Source organism: Melanerpes formicivorus, unplaced genomic scaffold (genome assembly GCF_026170545.1).
Source record: "Melanerpes formicivorus ecotype bairdi unplaced genomic scaffold, bMelFor1.0.p_v2 SCAF_12, whole genome shotgun sequence".
NCBI lineage: Eukaryota > Metazoa > Chordata > Aves > Piciformes > Picidae > Melanerpes > Melanerpes formicivorus.
This window is the reverse complement of record NW_027142364.1, coordinates 22,094,243-22,116,640: the sequence shown is the minus strand read 5'-3', so window position 1 is coordinate 22,116,640 and position 22,398 is coordinate 22,094,243. Positions and strand designations below refer to the sequence as shown.

General features: G+C 53.0%; 1 protein-coding gene and 1 non-coding gene across 3 annotated transcripts; both read left to right on the top strand.

Moving 5' to 3' along the window:
- Window positions 1-286: 286 nt before the first annotated feature.
- On the top strand, window positions 287-360 carry TRNAN-GUU (transfer RNA asparagine (anticodon GUU)). Its single transcript has one exon. It is a non-coding gene; the product is annotated as a tRNA-Asn (tRNA).
- A 1,716-nt stretch (window positions 361-2,076) lies between these two features.
- OSTN (osteocrin) lies at window positions 2,077-21,622 on the top strand. Of its 2 annotated transcripts, none has more exons than XM_068145728.1 (5): window positions 2,077-2,151; window positions 16,143-16,241; window positions 17,297-17,514; window positions 20,171-20,263; window positions 21,286-21,622. In XM_068145728.1, the coding sequence occupies exons 2-4, from the start codon at window positions 16,143-16,145 to the stop codon at window positions 20,253-20,255; spliced, it is 402 nt and encodes a 133-aa protein (XP_068001829.1). In that variant the 5' UTR covers window positions 2,077-2,151; the 3' UTR covers window positions 20,256-20,263; window positions 21,286-21,622. The 2 variants fall into 2 exon arrangements, with proteins under 2 accessions (XP_068001829.1, XP_068001827.1); XM_068145726.1 differs by lacking the exon at window positions 2,077-2,151 and adding an exon at window positions 8,457-8,505.
- Window positions 21,623-22,398: the final 776 nt, after the last annotated feature.

Here is a 22,398-nt window from a genome sequence, read left to right as displayed (position 1 = left end):
CAGCCTGTGGAGCTGGTGCTTAGGGCCAGGGTTTGGTGTTGCCCCTGCAGTGCTGGGTGGAGGGCTGGACTGGATGAGCTTGGGGGTCTCTTCCAAGGGGATGTGCTGTGTGCTTCTGTGGCTCCTTGCTTCTTGAGCCATTGTCCATGTGCTGCCAGAGGCTGCCGTGGTTTGTGTTCCTGCTGTCTGGGGCTGTGCACTCCTGCCACTTGCAGTCAGTGCTTTGGGAAGGGGACTGTGCCTGGGGAAGGAAGCTGTGGCGCCCTGCAGGGGCTGCAGCCGGCGCGTCTCTGTGGCGCAATGGGTCAGCGCCTTCGGCTGTTAACCGAAAGGTTGGTGGTTCAAGCCCACCCAGGGACGAGGCCTTCCCAGTCCAGCCTCTCCTCTGGCACTGGGCTGAGCAGGGTTTTGGCAGTTTGGACTGGGACAGAGTGCATTTTCCTCACAGGAGCCAGAGCCATCTGGGTCAGGGCACTCCCAGGCACCCATACAGCCTGGGCAGGGACTGGCTTGAGAGCAGCCCTGCAGACAAGCACTTGGCAGTGCTGGTGTGTGAGCAGCTCCACAGGAGCCAGCAGTGAGCACTTGCAGCCCAGAGAGCCAGCCAGAGCCTGGGCTGCAGCAAGAGAAGCAGAGCCAGCAGGGGCAGGGAGGGGATTCTGCCCCTCTGCTCTGCTGAGACCACAGCTGGAGCTCTGGGGCCTGTTCTGGGCCCCTCAGTTTAAGAAGGACATTGAGACTCTTGAAGGTGTCCAGAGAAGGGCAATGAGGCTGGGGAGAGGCCTTGAGCACAGCCCTGTGAGGAGAGGCTGAGGGAGCTGGGGTTGCTTAGCCTGGAGAGGAGGAGGCTCAGGGGAGACCTCATTGCTCTGTACAACTCCCTGAAGGGAGGTTGTAGCCAGGAGGGGGTTGGTCTCTTCTCCCAGTCACCCAGCACCAGAACAAGAGGACACAGTCTCAAGCTGTGCCAGGGGAGGTTTAGGCTGGAGGTGAGGAGAAAGTTCTTCCCAGAGAGAGTTGTTAGCCATTGGGATGTGCTGCCCAGGGAGGTGGTGGAGTCCCCATCCCTGGAGGTGTTCAAGAGGGGATTGGATGTGGCACTTGGAGCCATGGTTTAGTTAGTCAGGAGGTGTTGGGTGCCAGGTTGGACCTGATGATCTTTGAGGTCTCTTCCAACCTGGTTGATTCTGTGACTCTATGAGCTGAGCAGGCAGGCCCATGAGCATAGGCTACGCAGCAGTGGCTCCTAGGGACCAGTCCTTTCCCAGAGCCATGAATGGAAATCACACTGCTTCTGCTGCTGTCTTGCTCTAGAAGAAATGCTAAGGTAGAACTAGAGCCATTCAGAAATAACTCTCTGCCCCTAGCCAGCTCTCATGGCAGCAAAAGCCCCACAGCAGAGCCAGTCCCTGAGCCAAGGTCGTTTCTGAACCACTTCTAACTCCTGGAAACCAATTTGCAAACCATCCAGTGGTTTGGGAGGAAGAAAAGTCACTTCACAAACCATTGTCTGCTGCAGGGAAAGCAATTGCCATGCACCTAGAGACAACCTGGGGGTGGGTTTTTCCCCCCTGTTCTCTTTTCCAGTCTATCAAGTCCTATGACAAATTAGAGGGCTACCAAACAGCACCATTCCAACACAGCTGAACAGCTCCAGCTCCACTGGCATGGTGATTATCCTCTCAGTTTACACGGGTCTTTGCACTCCTGTGGTGCTTTAATAACATCATTTCAAACCCCTGACATCTGGGGAACATGAGGAGCAGCAAATACTCACAGCACCTACAGTCATCAGTCACTGTCAGCTCTGCCCCCAGGCCTCTCTGCTTTCTACCCATGTGGCTGTATGCTTAGCTTGAACTCCCTGATTTCTGATGCTGCCTGTCTCTCATAGCCCCCAGAAAACAACCTGCAGAGTCTCTGGTTGGTGTGTCCAGCTGCCTGAAGCCTCAAGAGCCTGCACAGACACCAGGCAGAGGTCTGCAGTTCAGTGTTCAAGGATGTCCATTAACCCTGGCTGCTCCCTGGGGGTGATGCAGGTGAGGTTGAGCTGTTCGTGTGGCAGCAGCAGGAGTGACCTGACTGAGATGGAGAGAAGGCTGGGGATAATGAAAGACAGCCTTTGGTCTGAGGAGCTTGCAGGACCAGGTGGTAAGAAAGGATGAAAGAAGGGTAGGATTGAGGTGCTTCAGGTGGTGGCTGTGTGTGATGAATGCCTTGAAGGAGATGTGTCTGATTTTTCTCCCTGGTCAGGCTGTACAGCCAGGCTTTGGTTCTGTCTGTGCTGACTTCAGTGCAACCACAGCTCTCTCTGCTATCAGGGCTATGGACTTGAGAGCACTTACTCTGCTTAGACCCATGCCTGGGGTGGGAAGTTCAGGCCAGGCTGGGGGCTGGTGGAGCTTTCTGGATGTTACCTCTCTATATGTTCTAATGAGAAAAAACTGAATCTCTCAGAGAGATGAGCACCCCTGCTCCTGTCAGCAGTGCAGGTCCCTGAGCATTGGGTAGGAGCAAAACTGTCACCAGTGGCATTGCTCTGTGCAGCCAGTCTGATACTGCTCAGCAGCCTGGCATCTCCCAGCCCCATGACAGGTCACAGAGTCATAGAATCATAGAATTGGAATCATAGAACTGTCAGGGCAGGAAGGGACCTCAAGGCTCAGCCAGCTCCAACCCCCTGCCATGGGCAGGGACACCTCACACCACAGCAGGTTGCTCACAGCCACATCCAGCCTGGCTGCAAACACCTCCAGGGATGAGGCTTCCACCACCTCCCTGGGCAGCCTGTGCCAGGCTCTCCCCACCCTCGTGGGTCACTGTTATTTCCCATGTGCTGTTCTTGTTTGTGGCATTACTGTGATTTTAACCAAGAAACCCAAACCAGTCAGTCACAGAATCACACAGCATTTGCCAGAGCAGGGTCACCCAGGGCAGGCCACAGAGGAATGCATCCAGGTGGGGTTTGAATGGCTGCAAAGAAGGAGACTCCACAACCTCCCTGGGCAGCCTGCTCCAGAGCTCTGTCACCCTCACAGGGAAAAAGCTTTCCCTTATGTTCCCCTGGAACCTCCTCTGCTCAGCTTGCACCCACTGCCCCTTGGCCTAGCATTGGGCATCCCTGAGCAGAGCCTGGCTCTGGCCTCCCCACACTGCCCTGCACATCTTTATCACCATGAATGAGGTCACCCTCAGGCTCCTCTGCTCCAAGCTAAAGAGCCCTCAGCTCCCTCAGCCTCTCCTCAGCAGGGAGATGTTCCACTGCCTGCAGAGCCTTTGTGGCTCTGTGCTGGGCTCTCAAGCAGTTCCCTGAGGTCCTTCTTGACAGTTGCTCCTTCCATGTTTGCTTTAAGCACACCTGATGTGCAAGGCACCAAAACCTTCACAATGCCATTGTTTTGCCCCCAACAGACAACAAAGACTTTGCCCTGGCTGGGCTGTGGGGAGCTAGGTGCTTGCAGTGTCCCAACCTCTGTGATGTGAAGCAGCTCAGCAGCCCAGTTCCAGATCCTCTCCTCTCTGGTGACTGGCATGGTGTGCTTGATTTGGGGATGCAAGACAGGGCCTGGAGTGCTTAGTCAGTAGGACCTGCTGGGTTCCCTTCCGCTGGTGGATTGCTTCTAACTGTAGTTTGGATGCCCTAACAGAATCCCTATGAGAAATTCCTGAAAGCACACCAGAAAAGCCCCCCCAGTATTTCAGTCACTGCACTGATGGGGCTGAGAGACTGCAAATCATTTTCAGAGGCTGTCAGCATCTTTTGTGGGGGTGGGGGTTTAGTGACTTGTCTTTGTCCTCCCATGACCATTGCTTGGAGAGCCATGTGCACCCTCCAAGGACTTGCTTTGAGAGGAGGGCTCAGATATCACAAAGCTGACCATAAAGCCCAGCACATCATTTTCAGAAGCAGAACATTGCTGTTACTTTGCTGACAAGCTTCTTTTGAGGGCAGCAGCGTGGTCCAGCACCAGTTTAGATTCATCTTGAAGCCACACAGAACCAAAGTAAATATGTGGTTGCATAAGAGCCTCTGCTAGGTTCTTGCTCCTGGCTTCCAAGTCTAATTGTAAAGTAAGCATAAATCCAGTGCCTTGGAATAGAACAGAATGGAATTAACCAGGTTGGAAGAGACCTTTGAGGTCACCAAGTCCAACCTCTCACCCAACACCATCTGATCAACTCAACCATGGCACCAAGGGCCTCATCCAGGCTCTTCCTAAACACCTCCAGGGATGGGGACTCCACCACCCCCCTGGGCAGCACATCCCAATGGCCAGTCACTCCTTGTGGAGGTAGAGGGCCAACATCCTCCCCCATGAGATCCAGAGTCACACCTGGGGCAGATGGATGAGGCATCCAGAAGGAAGGTGGGTTTGGCCCCTCTTCTAGAGTCCTTGTGAAGCCCTTCTGTGGAGGTGAAGGCAAAGGGGCAGGGAGAGGCAAGCACTGAATAGGCTCTGGAGAGCAGACATGTCTGGGGGGGGAGGGGCAGTGTGTGGGTTTTGGACCCAGCCCAGCCTGGTGTGAGGAGCTGAGGGCCAGAGGCTTACATTGCTCACATGGATCAATAATGATTCATGCAGCCTCACCAGCATGCCAGCAGCAGTGCCTACAGCTACAGTGACTTCGTGCTGCACGTGGTGCAAGCTTGCTTGCTGCTGCACATGAGCAGGGAAGGAATTATGTTGAGAAGCTGTGACAAGCCTGCACTTAGAGCTAGGCTTTGAAACTTGGCAGGGGATGATTGTCCTTCTTTGCCTCTGAAGGTGGAGTGAAAGCAGATGAATCATTGTTTACTTCCAAATTGCTTGGACACTTGAGCCTCAGGTGGGATGGAGAAACCCAGGAAGCAAGAGCAGAGATCCTCAGGAAAGACAGACCTTGGCCTGCAGAGGGAAAGGATCTGTGTGCATGGCTGGCATGATGCAGAGGAGAACAAGCAAAGCCACAGCAGGCAGCGTTGGGACCCTGAGCTGTCTGAAGTTGGCAACCTCTGGGTTTTAATCCAGCACAAATTGTTCAGCTCCAAGCAGGAGGGAATGGATGATGTCCACTGTCCTCTGTTACCTATGGGGAGAAAATCAGAGAGTGTCCCTGGCTTCTTGGCTGGGATACAGCAGGCACAGAGGGGGAAAGAGGGGGAAAAAAAGGGCTAAAGGGCTTTTTCCATGTCAGAATGTTCTGAACAGGAGTGATAGGCCTGCTCCCAGGATGCTCTACAGTGCTCAGTGTTCTGGCTCAGTTCCCATCCCTGTAGTGTAGTAGAACAATGGCTTAAATGTGTGCTGTATGTGTGTGTGATGGTTTAACCCCACACACTAAGCCCCCCCCAACCACTCCTTCAGTCCCTCTGAGTTAGGGTCGGGGGGAGAATAGGAGGAATAAAAGTAACAGAACTTGTAGGTGAAGTCAGGACAGCTGAACAGGCACAGCACAAGCTGTGCACACAAGCAGGGCAAGATAGGGAATTCACTCAGCACTTCCCATGGGCAGGTGGGTTCAAGCAGCTCCAGGAGAGCAGGGCTCCATCACACATAACACCTGGGAAGATGAGCCCCATCACTCTGAGCATGCTGGCCTTCCTTCTGCTCCCAGCCAGACTAGGTGACCTCCCAGGCAAGAGAGGGAAGCAGTGCTCCCGGAGGCAGTGCTCAGTAATTTGTTCCTGGACACGGATCTAGGTTCCTCCTGCTGCACGTAGAAGTTCTTGGTCTGGTCAGGACCATGCACAGCAAACCCAGATCAGCTCTCCCCACCATGTGGCCGCCTCTAGAGGGCGGTGACTGACTGGGGAATGCCTCTGCTGGCATTTCCTGGGTGAATCCAGTGGCAGCAGCTTAGCAAAGCATAGCTTCGCTGCAGAAAGGTGCAGTCCTGGTGGGTAGCAGGATGCTCATGAGCCAGCAAGGTGCCCTTGTGGACAAGAAGGCCAAGGGCCTCCTGGGGTGGATTAGAAAGGCTGTGGTTAGTAGGTCAACAGAGGTTTGCCTCCCTATCTGCTCTGCCCTGGTGAGGTCATGTCTGGAATATTGTGTCCAGTTCTGGGCCTCTCAGTTCAAGAAGGACCTCAGGGAACTGCTTGAGAGAGTGCAGAGCCACAAAGATGCTGCAGGCAGTGGAACATCTCCCTGCTGAGGAGAGGCTGAGGAGGCTGAGGGTTCTTTAGCTTGGAGCAGAGGAGCCTGAGGGTGACCTCATTCATGGTGATAAAGCTGTGCAGGGCAGTGTCAGGAGGCCAGAGCCAGGCTCTGCTCAGGGATGCCCAATGCTAGGCCAAGGGGCAGTGGGTGCAAGCTGAGCAGAGGAGGTTGCACATGAACATAAAGAAAAGCTTTTTCCCTGTGAGGGTGCCAGAGCCCTGGAGCAGGCTGCCCAGGGGGGTTGTGGAGTCTTCTTCTCTGGAGACTTTCAAGGCCCATCTGGATGTGTTCTGTGTGACCTGAGCTAGGTTGTATGGTCCAGCTCTGGCAGGGGAGGTTGGAGGTCTGTGGTGGCAGGCTGGACTCGATGATCTTTGAGGTCTCTTCCAACCTTTGTGATACTGTGACTCAATGATCCTGTGATCCTGATCCTGTGATCTCTTTGGGTCCCTTCCAACCCCTGACATCCTGTGATCCTGTGGATGGTAGGGGTTGGAGGGGACCTCTGGAAATCACTGAGTTCAACCCCTCTGCCAGAGCAGGATCACTTAGGGCAGGTCCTGCAGGAACCTCTCCAGATGGATCTTGAAAGCCTCCAGAGCAGGAGACTCCACAGCCTCCCTGGGCAGCCTGCTCCAGGGCTCCAGCACCCTTACATAAAGAAGTTTTTCCTCATGTTGAGGTGGAACCTTCTGTGTTCCTGTTCATACCCATTGCTCCTTGTCCCATCACAGGACACCATCTGTTTCCCATCTTAGACCCAGAACTAGACAGCTTCTGTGGACACCCTCACTGCTCAGTGAAACTGGGCATCACCCTGCAGTCAGGCTGCAGCAAGCCTGATGCCTTTACTCCAGGCTTCTTCAACAAATCCTGAGGATGGACACAATGCTTCTGGAGCCCACATCATTCAGGTTGATTTAGAAGTGACAGATGAGCAACCTTGTGTGCAGAGTCAGAGGTCAGTGGAAAGGGTGACAGAATTCAAAGAGGCTGGAAGGAAGAAATTTCAGGGGACAGCTTAATGACAGGAGACTGACAGAGTGATTTGGGTGGGAAGTGACCTCTAAAAGCCATCTAGTTCAACCCCCTGCAGTCAGCAGATCCTTCTCCACTGGTAGCTCAGTCAGGGAGCCTGGGGAAAGCACAGCTTGCCATGAACTCTCCTGATGGGGCACTTTGTGACAGCCTTGCAAAGTTCTGCAGCCATCTTCCCCTGGGAAACGAGTTGTGCTACAGTGTGATCCGACTCTTGTCTTTCTCTAATCACTCTGATCAAGCCAGGGGATGAAATCAAGGCTTTTGCTCCCTGCCTGGCAAATCTCTTCCTACACATTGCTAAGCTGCATTTGAAATTTCCTTTTGCTGTCCCTTGCTTGAGGAAGAGGTTTTGGCAAGTCAGAGTAAAGGCTGCTCTGTGCCTGTCTGTTTAGAGAATGGAGGTCACTGTGAGTTAACTGCTCAGGAGTCTGCATGGGCTGGGGTTTGAGCCCCAAACCCAAGTCTGAAATTGGTTTGCGAACCAATTAATAAAGCTGTTTAGTACAGGGGCAGAAGAGAAGGCTGATTTGTCCCAAGGAGGCAAACAGGCCAAGTGTAGAAGGTCCTCTGGTTGTGCTTGGGGAAGAGAGGCAGCTTCACAGCTCACACTTGGCAACCATCTCAGTAACTCTGCTCTTCCTGACCCTGCATTTGAGCTCTTGTTGCTTGCTTTGCAAAGCACACTCCTTTACCAATGCTTGTCCTACCCCACCTCTGGTCTGTTGAAAAATCCCCTACCTGCTCTCTTCCTGAAGTTAAAGCAGTCCTCCTCTGTTTGTTCCTCTTGCCCTGGAGGAATACAGCCTAAAAAAACCTCACCCAGGACATCAGATTGCTGTGCTGAAGTCTGCAAAAGGGAGAGACTACAGGGAGGGAGATCCTGCTGGAAACTCTTTCCAGTTTATCACCCAGGACATCAGATTGCTGTGCTGAAGTCTGCAAAAGGGAGAGGCTAGAGGGAGGGAGATCCTGCTGGAAACTCTTTCCACTCCCCTGGCTGCCTGAATTTTGTAAGAGAAGCAAACCAAACCCCCACCCCCACCCCAGCCCTTTAATTATAGCCTAATCCCCTTGATCAGAGCAATAAATACACCAAATGTGAGGCAAGTATGTGTGTGAGTGTGCAGGACAGAGAAAGGTTTAGGGCAAGGATCAGTGGAAAATCTTTAGAAATGATGTAAGAGAAAGCCAAGGCAGGGATTGGAGTTTGTAGCCCACAGCAGAGACTATAAAACCTCTGCAAGCAGGCTGAACATGAGCAAGAAGTTAGGGGGAAGGACGTAGCAGGAGCTTAGTGGTTGGGATTGCCTCTATGCAACGCAAGGTAAGAGCAGCAAGGGCAGATGTGTTGGGGATGTTTTGTGCCTTCTGCTGTGTTTACAGGAGATTTCTTCCCCTCTGTGCTTTCTTCTCTTGCATTGCCCCAGCCTCCTCCCCAGTCCCTGTGTGAGCAGGCAGGACGTGCACACCTGCCCAGGTCTGACGGGAAAGCGCGGCTGCTTTTTCCAGCTGGGGGATTAAGATAACCAGCTGCCTGTCACCCAGTGCCTGTCGCTGCTGACACTGAGCTGATAGCAGTGGAATCTTGTTTCCTTCCCTTACTCAGCCAAGGTGTGTCTAGAGGTGCATTTCATCACCATGCCTAGCTGCTTTGGTGCTTTGGCAGTGCTTGCCAGCAACGCCGCTGCCTTTATGCCGCTGCGGCTGCCCCTCCGTCTGCGTCGCTGTCGTGCATGCTGCTGCTTCACATGAGCTGAAGAGCTGGGACAAAAGAGTCCCTTTGCATTGCTAAATGCCATGTGTGGCAGGCAAGCTTGCTGGTCTCAAAAAAGCAACCCTCCAAGCCCCCAAGCTAAATAACTTAGGGGAAGTAAAGGTCTGCAAGAGGGCTTTAAGCAGGGTGCATGCTAGACAAATGTTGATCCAGATGCTGCCACATTCCTGCAGGAACAGAGTGAGGCTACAAAAACATTCCTGCACTAACAGGGCAGTTATCATTATCCTGCTTCAGCTTCCTGCCACTCTCTCCTCACGGAAAGAGTCATTGGCCACTGGAATGTGCTGCCCAGGGAGGTGGTGGAGTCCCCGTCCCTGGAGGTGTTCACCAAAGGCTTGGATGTGGCACTTGGAGCCATGGTTTGGTTGTCAGGAGGTGTTGGGTGTCAGGTTGGACTTGCTGATCTCTGAGCTCTTTTCCAAGCTGGTTGGTTCTGTGTCTCTATGATTCCATTCTAAAGGGAGGCAGACTCTGGCTCAGGGGCAGTTGCTGTGCTGAGTTTAAACTGCTGCACCGGTTTTGCCTGCCCAGGCTGGAGCTGTAGGAGTAGCTAAATGTGCATAACCCTTGGGTTAGATGCCCAGGGGCTACAGTAAAGTTCAGAAGCCACTCATTTTGGAAGCACAAGCACACAGTGGCTTTAGATTTCCTCACCTGGCTTTTCAGTTTGGAATGACTGATGTGAAGTGCAAAGCTGAAGGCTGGGAGGAGCTGTGGGGACACTGTGAGGGTGACAGAGCCCTGGAGCAGACTGCCCAGGGGGGTTGTGGAGTCTCCCTCTCTGGAGATATTCCAGACCCATCTGGGTGTGTTCCTGTGTGACCTGCTCTGGCAGGGGGGTTGGGCTGGATGATCCTTTGAGGTCCCTCTCAGCCCCTCACATTCTGTGATGGTGTGATTCTGTGCCTTCTTCAGCATTGAAACATACCTGCCACGCTGACTCAGCAGGTGAGGGCTTCCTTTCCCCTCTTTGGATGAATGCCAAGTGCACCTCTCCAGGCTCCCTATACAGCAAACCAAAAGATCTGAACTGTGCAGCAGTTATGAGAGCTCCCTTGTCTGACCCTACCAGAGACTGTGAGTGATTGAAGCTTTTCCTTTCCTCTGGGTTGACCCACAGAAACCATTTGCTCTCTAACTTCCCTTTACAATGCATCCTCACCAAGGATTCTCTTCCTCAAGTAAGATCCTTGCTCAGAACATTGAAAAGTCGATCCAGTAAACCTCCATCAGTGCTTGAGTCTCCTTCCAGTGCCATTCCTGCCTCTCAAGAGCTTATCTTGAAGGCACATCTTTGTTTTCAGTAGCCTTTAAGTGGTCTGTGCTTCTCCACTGACAGCACGTTCTGCTAATGTGCTCCTCACGCCTGCTATGAAGAACTTCCAGTGCTGGGAGTGAGAGAGAGCAGACAGAAAACCACAAGGTATATGTTGATTTGGGGGTTTGGGGGTGATGGGAAGGTTTCTTCTCTTTACATGCTGAAGATGGCTCTCTAACTATGAGCAGTATTCACTCCCCATGCTAGGGAAGAAGGAAGAAAGCTAAATGGGAAGCTGTTAGAAATGTTGAGAGAAGTTGGCACGTTCAGTCAACCCATCTATAAATAATCTGGGCCTGAGAGGTTATTGGCAAGGAGGCATAGTCTAACAGTGCTTTGTTTTCTCTTCTGCATGCCAGGAGGGCTGCAGCTTGTGCAGTTATCTTCCCCAGGAAAAGTGCAAAGGAGCTCTTCTCATCAGGAGAGATTTCCTTCCCCTTCCTGGCATCCTTCTTGTTCATCAGTCCCTAGGCTTTGAGGTGGCATTTCTCTCTCCTGCTTCCCAAGCTCCCACTTTTAGGGTACTGATGTGAGTTTCTAAAGCATCTGTTGCTAAAAAGGGGTTTGGTCAGTTTTGCAAGGTGTCCAACTTGTCTCCTTCTTTCCCATTCCAAGGAAGAGTCCCAGATCACATTTTCTGCATGGCCATTTCGTTTCACACTCTTTATTCAGGTGAAGAGAAGAGAATAGAATAGAATAGAATAGAATAGAATAGAATAGAATAGAATAGAATAGAATAGATCAGGTTGGAAAAGACCTTTGAGATCATCAAGTCCAACCTATCATCCTGTCTCAGTCCAGAGAGGGAAAGAGCCTCAGTTCTTCTGAACATTGCTGTGATATGGAATCAGAGGCACAAAAGAGACCAAGATATCAACAGCCCTTGAAGCTATTTATTAACAGAATAAAGTGGATGGATCAGAAGGAGAGAGAGAGAGAAAATAGAGACAGACAGAGAAGAGGAAGAGAGAAGAGGAAAGGAATTATGTGCTGCCCAGGGAGGTGGTGGAGTCCCCATCCCTGGAGGTGTTCCAGAGGGGATTGGATGTGGCACTTGGTGCCATGGTCTGGTCATGAGGTCTGTGGTGACAGCTTGGACTTGGTGATCTTTGAGGTCTTTTCCAGCCTTATTGATTCTATGTTTCTATGATTCTATGTTACCACACCCCTCACCCCCAAGACAGTTTGGGTCTGTGGAGGAAGGCTGCTGCAGCTTTGGCATGGAGGAGAGGTCATCCTTGTTGGCTGTGCTGTCCTCCAGCAGAGGAGGGGAGGGAGAGATCCCAAAGTCCAAGTCCAAGCCCTTGTCTGAGCAGCCTCTGCAGCTCCATGAGTTGCAGCAGGCAGAACTTAGAACTTAGGACTCCTCCTGGTCTGCTGCCTCCAGGCTACATGGGGATGTCTTTGTCCTTTTCTCTCCTGGTATTCTCTCTGTTTTTCTTCAGAGCAACCTTGAGGAGGTCTTTTCCTTCTCTAGAGCCAGTGGTTGCTCAGACCTTTTGCACAGTTTCCAGGTGGTGACCATGCACATTGCAGAGAGTGTGGATGGGAGAGGCCTCTGCCCATTATTTGCAGGGCAGCTGCAGTCTGGTGAGCAATCTCTATCTGTGCACCTTGCAGAGAGCCCTTGTCCAGTGGTGTCTGCCCAGTCCCCATCAGCCATTGTCTGGGCAAGCAGCAAAGGTGATTTCATCTTTGCTGAGTCACATCAAGAGAGACAAGATTTAGCCTCTCACACAACCAACACCAGCTCATCAACTAAACCCTTGGGAGCTCCCTTGGGAGCTTCTGCAGTCACTGCTGCTGGCAGTGATCACAGACTGCTGCTGTGGGCATCGTTTTGGCTTTGCAGTAGTGAATATGCTACAACTTTTACAAGCAGGGCAAGTTAGTTTCAGTGGGAGCAGGCTCATTCTCAGATAGAACCATAGACTTGTCAGGCTTGGAAGGGACCTCAAGGCTCAGCCAGTTCCAACCCCCTGCCATGGGCAGGGACACCTCACACCACAGCAGGTTGCTCACAGCCACCTCCAGCCTGGCTGCAAACACCTCCAGGGATGAGGCTTCCACCACCTCCCTGGGCAACCTGTGCCAGGCTCTCACCACCCTCATGGGGAAGAACTTCTTCCATCTTCATGCAAGCCATGCAGAAGTTGTTCTTGTGGTAAGATCCTCATCCATCAGAATTTTATTGGTGAGATTCTCATCCATCAGATTTGTCTTGGTAAGATTCTCATCCATCAGAATCTTGTTGGCAAAACCCTCATCCATCAGAATGTTTTTGGCCAAGGTAGGCTCCAATCAGGTGTCCCATCCAAGGCCAGTGAGGCCAATATGAGGACTCAATGGTACATCTGATTCAGATGTTAGTAATCTATTTTGTGGCACAAGAGCAGCAACCAAACAGCTCAGTCCCTGCCTTGCAGACACAGCTGTGGTTTAGAATCACAGAACTGTTAGGGTTGGAAGGAACCTCAAGGATTATCTAATTCTAACCCTCCACCTCACACTAGATCAGGTTGCTCAGAGCCACAGCCAGCCTGGCCTTCAAAAGCTCCATTTCCCCCATCTGAGTTGGCATCTGCATGGTCTGAGAGAGCCTCATGGCTATCAGGAGAAGGAGGCTCAGCAGTGCCATCCCAGTGCTCACACAGCAGAGTGTCTGGAGTCTGCAGAGCTGCTGCCAGGAGCTTCCCAGTGCCTATGGGGCAGCCACATGCTGACTCTGCATCGGGTCAGCTTGGGAGCATGCAGCACACAACCCCAGGGGCTCCTGGGCTCAGCCACATGTGCTCACTGCAGGAGCAATGTCCTCCTTTGCAGGTGAGCTTGGGCACGTCCTGACGTCTCCCCTCGGTGTTCCAAGGAGGAGAAAAGCACAGTCATCCACACACAGTGGCAGCAGCAGTGAAAGATGACAGGGAAAGGCATGATGTCTTGCCTCAGTTCTCTGGCTAATAGGGCCAGCAAGAAAAATAAAGCCCTTGTGATTCTTATTTGCAGAGTAATCTCCCCAGTAATGTAAAATATGATAGCTGAAATGGGGAAGAACAATGACAGCTGTTATCAGTCCTGACAGGCAATGGGCTTGCAGCTGGCTGATGAATTGCTTGCTGTCTGGGCTTTGCTCAGCACACTTATCTTCAGGATGTCACTTTGGGCTTGCTTTCTGTTGGTTTGCTGGGGGTTTTTGAAAGGAAAACCTCTCTCCCCATCCTTTGGTTTGATGTTGGGAGACTCAACAGTTTCCTTTTTGCAGTCAAGGATTTTGCTTGCTTGGAACAAAGCTCTGCAAAGATTCCTAAGGGGGGAAAATAAAACCCCCAACAAAACCAAACCAAAAGTTGAATGGTTATCCTGCTTTGATAAAGTAGAGCAATGTCCTCTCTTTTATCTCTCCCTTTCATTTTAATTGGACCTGCAGCAGATACCTCAGTACAGGAGGCATCTGAGTTTTGCCACTTTTCAGGCTGCAGTATCAGCAAGGCACATCAATATGGCTGCATTTCAGCCTGCAATTTACATTTCCTGAAGGGTAAGCCACATTTCATGCCAGATAACACCAGACCTTGAGATACTGAAGACATAACTCTGCAGGCTTGGGGCAGTGTAGCTGGAAAGCTGCTGGCAGAAAGGGACCTGGGGGTCCAAATGGAAAAGCAGCTGAACAGGAGCCAGCAGTGTGCCCAGGTGGCCAAGAGAGCCACAGGCAACCTGGCTGGGATCAGCAGTGCTGTGTCCAGCAGGAGCAGGGAGGGGATTGTCCCCTGGTACCCCGCTCTGGGGAGGCCACACCTGGAGTGTTGTGTCCAGTTTGGGGCACCTCAATACCAGAGAGATGTGGAGGGGCTGGAGCCAGGGCGGAGGAGGGCAAGGAAGCTGGGGAGGCCTGGAGAATAAATCTGATGAAGAGTGACTGAAGGAGCTGGGGATGGTTAGTTGGAAGAAGAGGAAGCTGAGGGGAGACCTCACTGCTGTCTGCAACTCCCTGAAAGGAGGCTGTGGAGAGGTTGGTGCTGCTCTCTTCTCACAGGTAATTAGGGACAGAACAAGAGGGAACAGCCTCAGGCTGCAAGTGGGGAGGTTTAGACTGGACATCAGGAAACATTTTTTCCCATCCAGAGGGGTCAGGGACTGGAATGTGCTGCCCAGGGAGGTGGTGGAGTCCCCAAGCCTGGCTGTGTTTAAAGGTGGGTTGGATGCGGTGCTTGGGGCTATGGTCTAGGGCTGACCCTTGTGGAGTGGGGCTCTGGGTTGGACTTGGTGATGCTGAGGGTCTGCTCCAACTTGAATGTTCCTGTGAGATTTTTCCTTGACATGGAGTTGCACCCCAGTCCCTTGGCCTGTCCCTGTGAAACTGGTGAGGTTCTCAGAAGCAGGAAGGACACTCAGTACAAATGGCAAGGCTGCACCTGCAAAGGCCCATGTGCTTGTCAGGGCTTTGTCTACTCTCCTTCAGCAGCAGACACTCTCAGGGCTCACCTTAGGTCTCTTTGGGAATGGCTCAGAGTAAGGTGTGGATGGGGTGAAGCAACAACCAGGGCATGGCTGGGAGAGCCCTTCTTGGCAGGAGGGTTCTGCTTACCTAACTACAACAGGTGAGCTCAGGGAGGAAAAGCAGCAACTGCTTTTAACAGCCCAGCTCCTGTGGCATGGCTGAAGGTGGGAAGTCAAGCCCCAGGCTGCCAGAGGCACTGTGCTTTCAATTATCTTTACATCATCCTCATTGCACCCTTGGTTTCCCAAATGCTTTTCTAGAGCTAAACTGCTCCACCAGAACAAGGTGCTTCTCTCTCTCTCCTTGGTCCCACCATCATGTGAAAAGCAGCACAAATCTTGCTGGACTTCTGCCCTGCTGGCCAAGAGAGCCAATGGGATCCTGGGGTGCAGCAAGGGAAGTGTGGCCAGCAGGGCTGGGGAGGTTCTGCTGCCCCTCAGCTCTGCCCTGCTCAGACCACAGCTGCAATCCTGTGTCCAGCTCTGGGCCCCCCAGCTCAAGAGAGACAGAGAGCTGCTGGGGAGAGGCCAGGGGAGAGCCAGGAGGATGATGAGGGACTTGAGGATCTCCCCTTTGGAGAGAGACTGAGAGCCCTGGGGCTGTTTAGCCTGGAGAGAAGGCTGAGAGGGATCTGCTCAATGTCTATCAATAGCTGAGGGGTGGGGGGCAAGTGGAGGGGGGCAAGCTCTTTTGGGTGGTGCAGTGATAAGACAAGGAGCAAAGGATACAAACTTGAACAGAGAAGGTTTCACCTCAACATGAGGAGAAACTTCTTTGCAGTGAGGGTGCCAGAGCCCTGGGGCAGGCTGCCCAGGGAGGTTGTGGAGTCTCCTGCTCTGGAGACATTCAAACCCCACCTGGATGCATTGCTGTGCAGGCTTCCCTGGGTGACCCTACTCTGGCAGGGGCTTGGACTGGATGATCTCTGGAGGTCCCTTCCAACCTCTAATGTCCTGTGACACTGTGACTTTTGCTCCCTTTTAAGCCAGTACTGTTGTTTCTCAGCTACTCGTTTCCATGGGCACTGGAGCCAAGCTTGAGGTCCTGACAATTTCCACCACTGTTGCTTTCCCTGGTGTTGAGTCCTGGGCTGGTTTCAGCACAAGTTTGCATTCATTGCTGGGCCAAACCAGGAAGGAGTTAAACATTTGAAGCAAAGAGAAGGGAGCTGGTTCTGCAGCTAAAGGTGAAGAGTGTTCAGCTGGCACTCTCTGGTTGTTGGGTTTCATGCAGTGACTCTGTGAGGAAGATGTATTAACAGCCATGGGAACTGAACCTCCCTTTGCTCCCACTCCTTGAAGCCCTCTCAAGCAAGGTTCCTCTGGCAGCACAGCTGTGAAGTCATTATCAGGTTGTTCTCTTCTGCAGATGCTGCACTTCCAGCTTGTGGTGCTGCATTTGGCCCTTGTGGTTACCCTGCTGCAGTGGCACTCTAGCTCAGTACTCCTTGTGCAAGCAGCTCTGGAGGTAAGTGAATGTCTCTGGTGGTGGCCACATAACCCTGCACTTCCTCAGGCTGGTCTTGGCCACAGACAGTGGAAGACAGTTACCCAAACAGCTTGGAGGGGGAATGATCAGTACTCAGTCTGTCAGGACACAGGAGGAGCCTAGGGAAATGGCTGATGTAAACTGCATAGCTCTGGGAGGACAGACAGAATGAAATCCAAACCAGATTCACCCAACCTCTCCTGAAACATCCTGGGGGTTTGTGTGTACTAAAACCTCCCTGGTGCCTTTGGATAGAGAACTTCCTGAGGAGGGGAAGGAGGAGCCTTCTCTTCTCCAAACTGAACAGCCCCAACTCTCTGTCTTATGGGAGAGCAGCTCCAGCCCTCTGCTCATCCTCATGGCCCTTCTCTGGACACCTCCTGAGGTTCCCCTGGGCACCACCTCTCCAGCCTGCCCAGGTCCCTCTGGATGCCATCCTGTCCCTCTGGCACATCAACAGCACCACTCAGCATGGTGCCACCTGCACACTGCTGGTGGTGCCCTGGATGCCCCTGTCTATGGCAGAGATAAAGACATTAAACAGCACAGGTCCCTGACTGCATTGTTTTCAAAGGATTAACTCACTCAGCAGTGGGCTGTAAGTGATGCTGATCACACTGCTGAGAGGGGCAGGGCTGGCCTACAAACCCAGGCTTTGTGGAGTACTAGCAGCTGATAATTCTTGCATCAAGTTGGATAATTCTTCCTGAGGAAGAGGGGCTCAAGTAATCAGGATGCAAACAAACACAAACCAAACCAACCACCCCAAACCCTAACCAAATGAAAAAACCCAAACAAAACAGAACCAAAGGGGGGAAAATGCAAACAGGAAGAAGAAAGAAAGAAAGAAACAAAAAGAGAGAGAAAAAAACCCAACTCCCAACCTTCTGTGGCAAAGCCCTGTGGGTAGGAATGGTCTGCACTGCCCAGAAGGAGCCTTGCCCCCAGGTTCAGTGCCCCAGGCATCAAGCATGCTGCTGTCACTCTGCTTGAAATGGTCTTTGTGGAACCTGCCTCCCTTTATCTTTTTGCAGCCTCTGGAGCCTTCTGCAGCTCAGGCCATGGGAGCACATCCCCGTGCCAGTGAAGAGAAGCCAGCCCCTAGCCTGGCAGCCAAGCTGCTCCTCCTCGAGGAGCTGGTGTCTCTGGAGAACGAGGTGGCTGAGACCAAGAGAAAAAGAAGCTTCCCAGGCTTTGGCTCCCCACTTGACAGAATCTCCTCCACCACTGTGGATGCAAAAGGCAAACAGAGGTACATTCCAAGGCGCTCCTACCAGTGACAAAGCTGGAAGAAGGCTGGTGGTGGGTGGCCTGGACATAGATGGGTTGGATTTAGCCACTAGCAGGTTTACTGTGAGGTGCCTTTGATCAGAGCATTCAAAGCTCTTCAGGAGCCATCATAGGCAGGGGTTGGCCTCTTCTCTCAGGCAACCAGCACCAGAACAAGAGGACACAGTCTCAAGCTGTGCCAGGGGAGGTTTAGCCTGGATGTTAGGAAGAAATTCTTCACAGAATGTGGAATGTGCTGCTTAGGGAGGTGATGGAGTCACCATCCCTGGAGGTGTTTAGGAAGAGCCTGTACTGAGGGTATTAACTTTGAGGGAACTGATTAGCTTCTCAGTTTTGGATCGACTCACTCACTTAGAACCATCTGAGCTCCTTGATCTTGGCACTGATAGTCAGGTACCACCCTCAGCGTGGGGCACAGGTCAGCTGAGTGCTGTGAAACAGTAGGAAGGTTGTAACTTTAGGCGGAGGCAGGCAGAGGCTGAGTACCCAGGTGCTGTCCTGCATGTGGGTAACATCCCATTGCTGTGCCACCTGAGGCTGCTGCCTTTAGAGACAAGGTAAATAGAGAATCCAGAGCATCCACAATTAACCAGGTTGGAAAAGACCTGGCAACACAAAAGTTAACCTTTGGAAAGGGGCAGGTCGATTGTGAGTTCACTTAGCAGCTCGTCGTGGCCACTCAGCAGTCACAGGAGGCTTCAGATCCTGCACCCATGTATAGAGCTTTGAAAGCATGGGAAGAGCACGGCAGAAGGCAGGGGTCTTCAGAGGAGAGACGGAGAGAGAGAATCCGGGAGTCAGAGGGGGAAAGCAAAGCAAAGCAAAACAAACACCAAGCAAGAACAACAACAAAATCCCTGGTGGGCACATCCTGGTTTGGAGGATGGAACTGGAACGGGAGGCTGGGGAGGGGGCCGTGGCTGTCCTGTTGTGCCTAGGGATGGCCACAAGGGGGCGAGCGTCGCTGCTCCGTCCGCCTGCGCTGCCTGCGCTGCCTGCCCTCCCTTCCCTCCCTTCCCTCCCTTCCCTGCGGGAATGACTTTCCTGCTTCCTTCTTTGTTTAACTCCAGGAGCATGAGCATGAAGCACCTCACGGTGCAGAAGACGTCACCTCCCCACCCCCTTCCGATTTGGGAACGGAACTCTTCTCATCAAGTCACTCTCAGGGTGACTCTGCCATGGGGAGCCTCACCTGGAGTGTTGTGTCCAGCTCTGGGCTCCCCTGTTCAGGAGGGACAGGGATCTTCTGCAGAGAGGCCAAGGGAGAGCTAGCAGGATGATGAAGGGATTGCAGAATATGCCCTGTGAGGAGAGGCTGAGAGCCCTGGGGCTGTGCAGTCTGGAGAAGACTGAGAGGGGATATGATAAATGTTTATAAATATCTGAGGGCTGGGGGTCAGGAGGCAGGGGACAGGGACAGGAACAGGCTCTGCTCAGCTGCACCCTGGGATAGGACAAGAGGAAAAGGATAGAAACTCCAGCACAGGAGGTTCCACCTCAACATGAGGAGAAACTTCTTTCCAGTGAGGGTCACAGAGCCCTGGAGCAGGCTGCCCAGAGAGGTTGTGGAGTCTCCTTCTCTGGATGTGTTCCTGTGTGACCTGTGCTGGATTCTCTGCTCCTGCTCTGACAGGGGAATCAGACTCCATGGTTTTTGAAGGTCCCTTCCAACCCCTAACATCCTGTGATCCTGTGACTCCAGCAGTCCCAAGTCTCCCACCTGCTCCTAACCAGCTTGTGCCTACATCTGGGGCAAAAGGCCCCTCAAGGATGAGCCCTGGGCTTGCTTTCCCTTTGCTTTCCCTTTGCTGGCTCAGTGCAACCACAGTGTGAGCACCACAGGAAGAGCTTCCCTCCGTTTCTGTAGCAGCTGCAGCGTGACCGATGTGCTGCTCCCTGTGCATGTAGCACACTCTCAGTTCCCATCCCTTGACCTCAGCTGATAGACAGCTGTGTGTAATGGGCTGATGCTGGAGTCCTGTGTCCAGTTCTGGGCCCCTCAGGTTAGGAAAGATGTTGAGCTGCTGGAAGGTGTCCAGAGAAGGGCAACAAAGCTGGGGAGGGGTCTGGAGCACAGCCCTGTGAGGAGAGGCTGAGGGAGCTGGGGTTGCTTAGCCTGGAGAAGAGGAGGCTCAGGGGAGACCTTCTTGCTCTCTGCAACTCCCTGAAGGGAGGTTGTAGCCGGGTGGGGGTTGGTCTCTTCTGCCAGGCACCCAGCACCAGAACAAGAGGACACAGTCTCAAGCTGTGCCAGGGGAGGTTTAGGCTGGAGGTGAGGAAGAAACTCTTCATCAAAAGAGAGATTGGCCATTGGGATGTGCTGCCCAGGGAGGTGGTGGAGTCCCCATCCCTGGAGGTGTTCAAGAGGGGATTGGATGTGGCACTTGGAGCCATGGTTAGTAGTCATGAGGTGTTGGGTGACAGGTTGGACTTGATGACCTCTGAGCTCTTTTCCAACCTTATTGGTTCTATGATTCTATGATCTTTGTCTGCTCCCCCACAACTCTTCTGTCTGAGCAGCACGTTGGTATTGAAGGGAGGAATGGAAGTATCAAAGATTTCCCTCCCTTGCCTCTTTTTTCACTTGTTTGGTTGGTTGGCTTTTATCTCCTCTGCAGAAAAGTGGTGGAGCTGCCTAAGAGGAGGTTTGGAGTCCCTCTGGACCGGATTGGAGTGAGCCATCTCGGCAACACCGAGGGTTAGCAGTTCCTGTAAGTAAGCCAAAGTACCCCAGGTGTGGGCAGGCTCTCAGGACCCACCCCACCCCCAGCTGCAGTTACAGGGAAGTCATGCCAGAAGGCTTGAAAAAAGTAGCTTGGGGAATGACAGCTTCTTACAAGATGGACTGGAGGTATGGAGCCCTCAGCACAGGAAGGACATGGACCTGGTGGAGCAGGTCCAGAGGAGGGCCACGAAAATGATCAGGGGGGAGAAGAGAAGGCTCCAGGGAGGCCTAACAGCAGCCTGCCAGTACCTGGAGGGGGCTACAGGAAGGATGGAGAGAGACTGTTTGCAAAGGCCTGCAGGGACAGGAGCAGGGGCAGTGGCTTCAAGCTGGAGCAGAGCAGATTGAGATTGGATGTTAGGAACAAGTTCTGCACTGTGAGGGTGCTGGAGCACTGGCACAGGCTGCCCAGGGAGGTGGTTGGGGGCCCATCCCTGGAGATACTGAAGGTGAGGCTGGAGAGGGCTCTGTGCAGCCTGAGCTAGTTGGGGATGTCCCTGCTGGCTGTGGGGAGGTCAGAGTGGATGGCTCTGGAGGTCCCTTCTGGACCAGACCATTCTATGACTCTAACTGTCCATTCAGCCTGAATGCCCTAAGTCACAGCTTAGTTCCCCCTCCATGAAAACAAACAGGTTGGACCAGATGATCCCTGAGGTCTCTTCCAGCCTGGTATTCTATGCATTCTTCCCCAGGAGGGTGGTGAGAGCCTGGCACAGGCTGCCCAGGGAGGTGGTGGAAGCCTCATGCCTGGAGGTGTTTGCAGCCAGGCTGGAGGTGGCTGTGAGCAACCTGCTGTGGTGTGAGGTGTCCCTGCCCATGGCAGGAGAATCAGAACTGCCTGATCCCTGAGGTCCCTTCCAGCCCTGACAATTCTGTGATGCTATGAATCCATGAGTCTGTGAAGTACTCCTGACACTGCCACCTCCTGCAGCCCCCCTGGGAGGGTGCTTATCCCAGCCTTGCCTTTCCAGCAGGACAGTGCAACGGTTGCTGCTCTTCTGCCCACAGGCACACCTGCTCTGAGCGATGGAGGCCGTGCTGGGAACACCCCAGGAGCGCAGGAGATGCACCACAGAGGGGTTTCTCTCTCAAGGGGACGACCTCCTGCCAGAGCTGTTCCACAGAGGAGCGTTCCCAGCGCTGCACTTACAAATAGTTAGCCAAGCCAGGATGCTCTGCACCACAGCACTGAGGGCAGGGGACAGAAGGGTGTCCTGCAGGGGTTCAATTGCATGGCATTTATTTCTTCAGTTTGCAGAAGTTCACTATCCTAGCAAGGACTGTTAGACATCATCATCATCTTCTTCATCATCATTATTTCTTTCATTGAAAATAAAACTCCCAGAGATGCCAGCAGCAAGCCACTTTTCTTTCAAGAGGGTTTGTCTGGGAGGGGAAGGGAGGTTTTAATAGGTTTGTAACCCAGAATTGATTTGGAACACAGAATCAGAGAGTGATTGAGGCTGGAAGAGACCTCTGAGATCATCCAGCCCAGCCTGTGACCTAACCCCACCACACTGACCAGACCATGGCACATCCAATCTTGCCTTAAGCACCTCCAGGGACAGTGACTCCACCACCTCCCTGGGCAGCCCATTCCAGTGTCTGATTGCCCTTTCCATGAGGAATTACCTCCTAGCATCCAACCCAAACCTCCCCTGGCACAGCTTCAGGCCATGCCCTCTCCTCTTGTCACAAGCTGCCTGGGAAAAGAGCCTGACCCCCACTCTACCACAGCTTCCCTTCAGGTAGTTGTAGAGTGTGACAAGGTCCCCCCTGAGTCTCCTCCAGGCTGAACACCCCCAGCTCCCTCAGCCTCTCCTCACCAGGCTTTCCTTCCAGCCCCCACCCCAGTCTGGTCACTCTCCTCTGGCCCTGCTCCAGCACCTCAAGATCCTTCCTGCAGTGAGTGGCACAGAGCTGCACACAGTGCTTGAGGTGAGGCCCCCCCAGAGCTGAGCACAGGGCAGGATGACCTCCCTGCTCCTGCTGGCCAGACCATTCCTGATCCAGGCCAGGATGCCATTGGTCTTCTATGGGGGTTGGCCTCTTCTCCCAGGCACCCAGCACCAGAACAAGAGGACAGAGTCTCAAGCTGTGCCAGGGGAGGTTTGGGCTGGA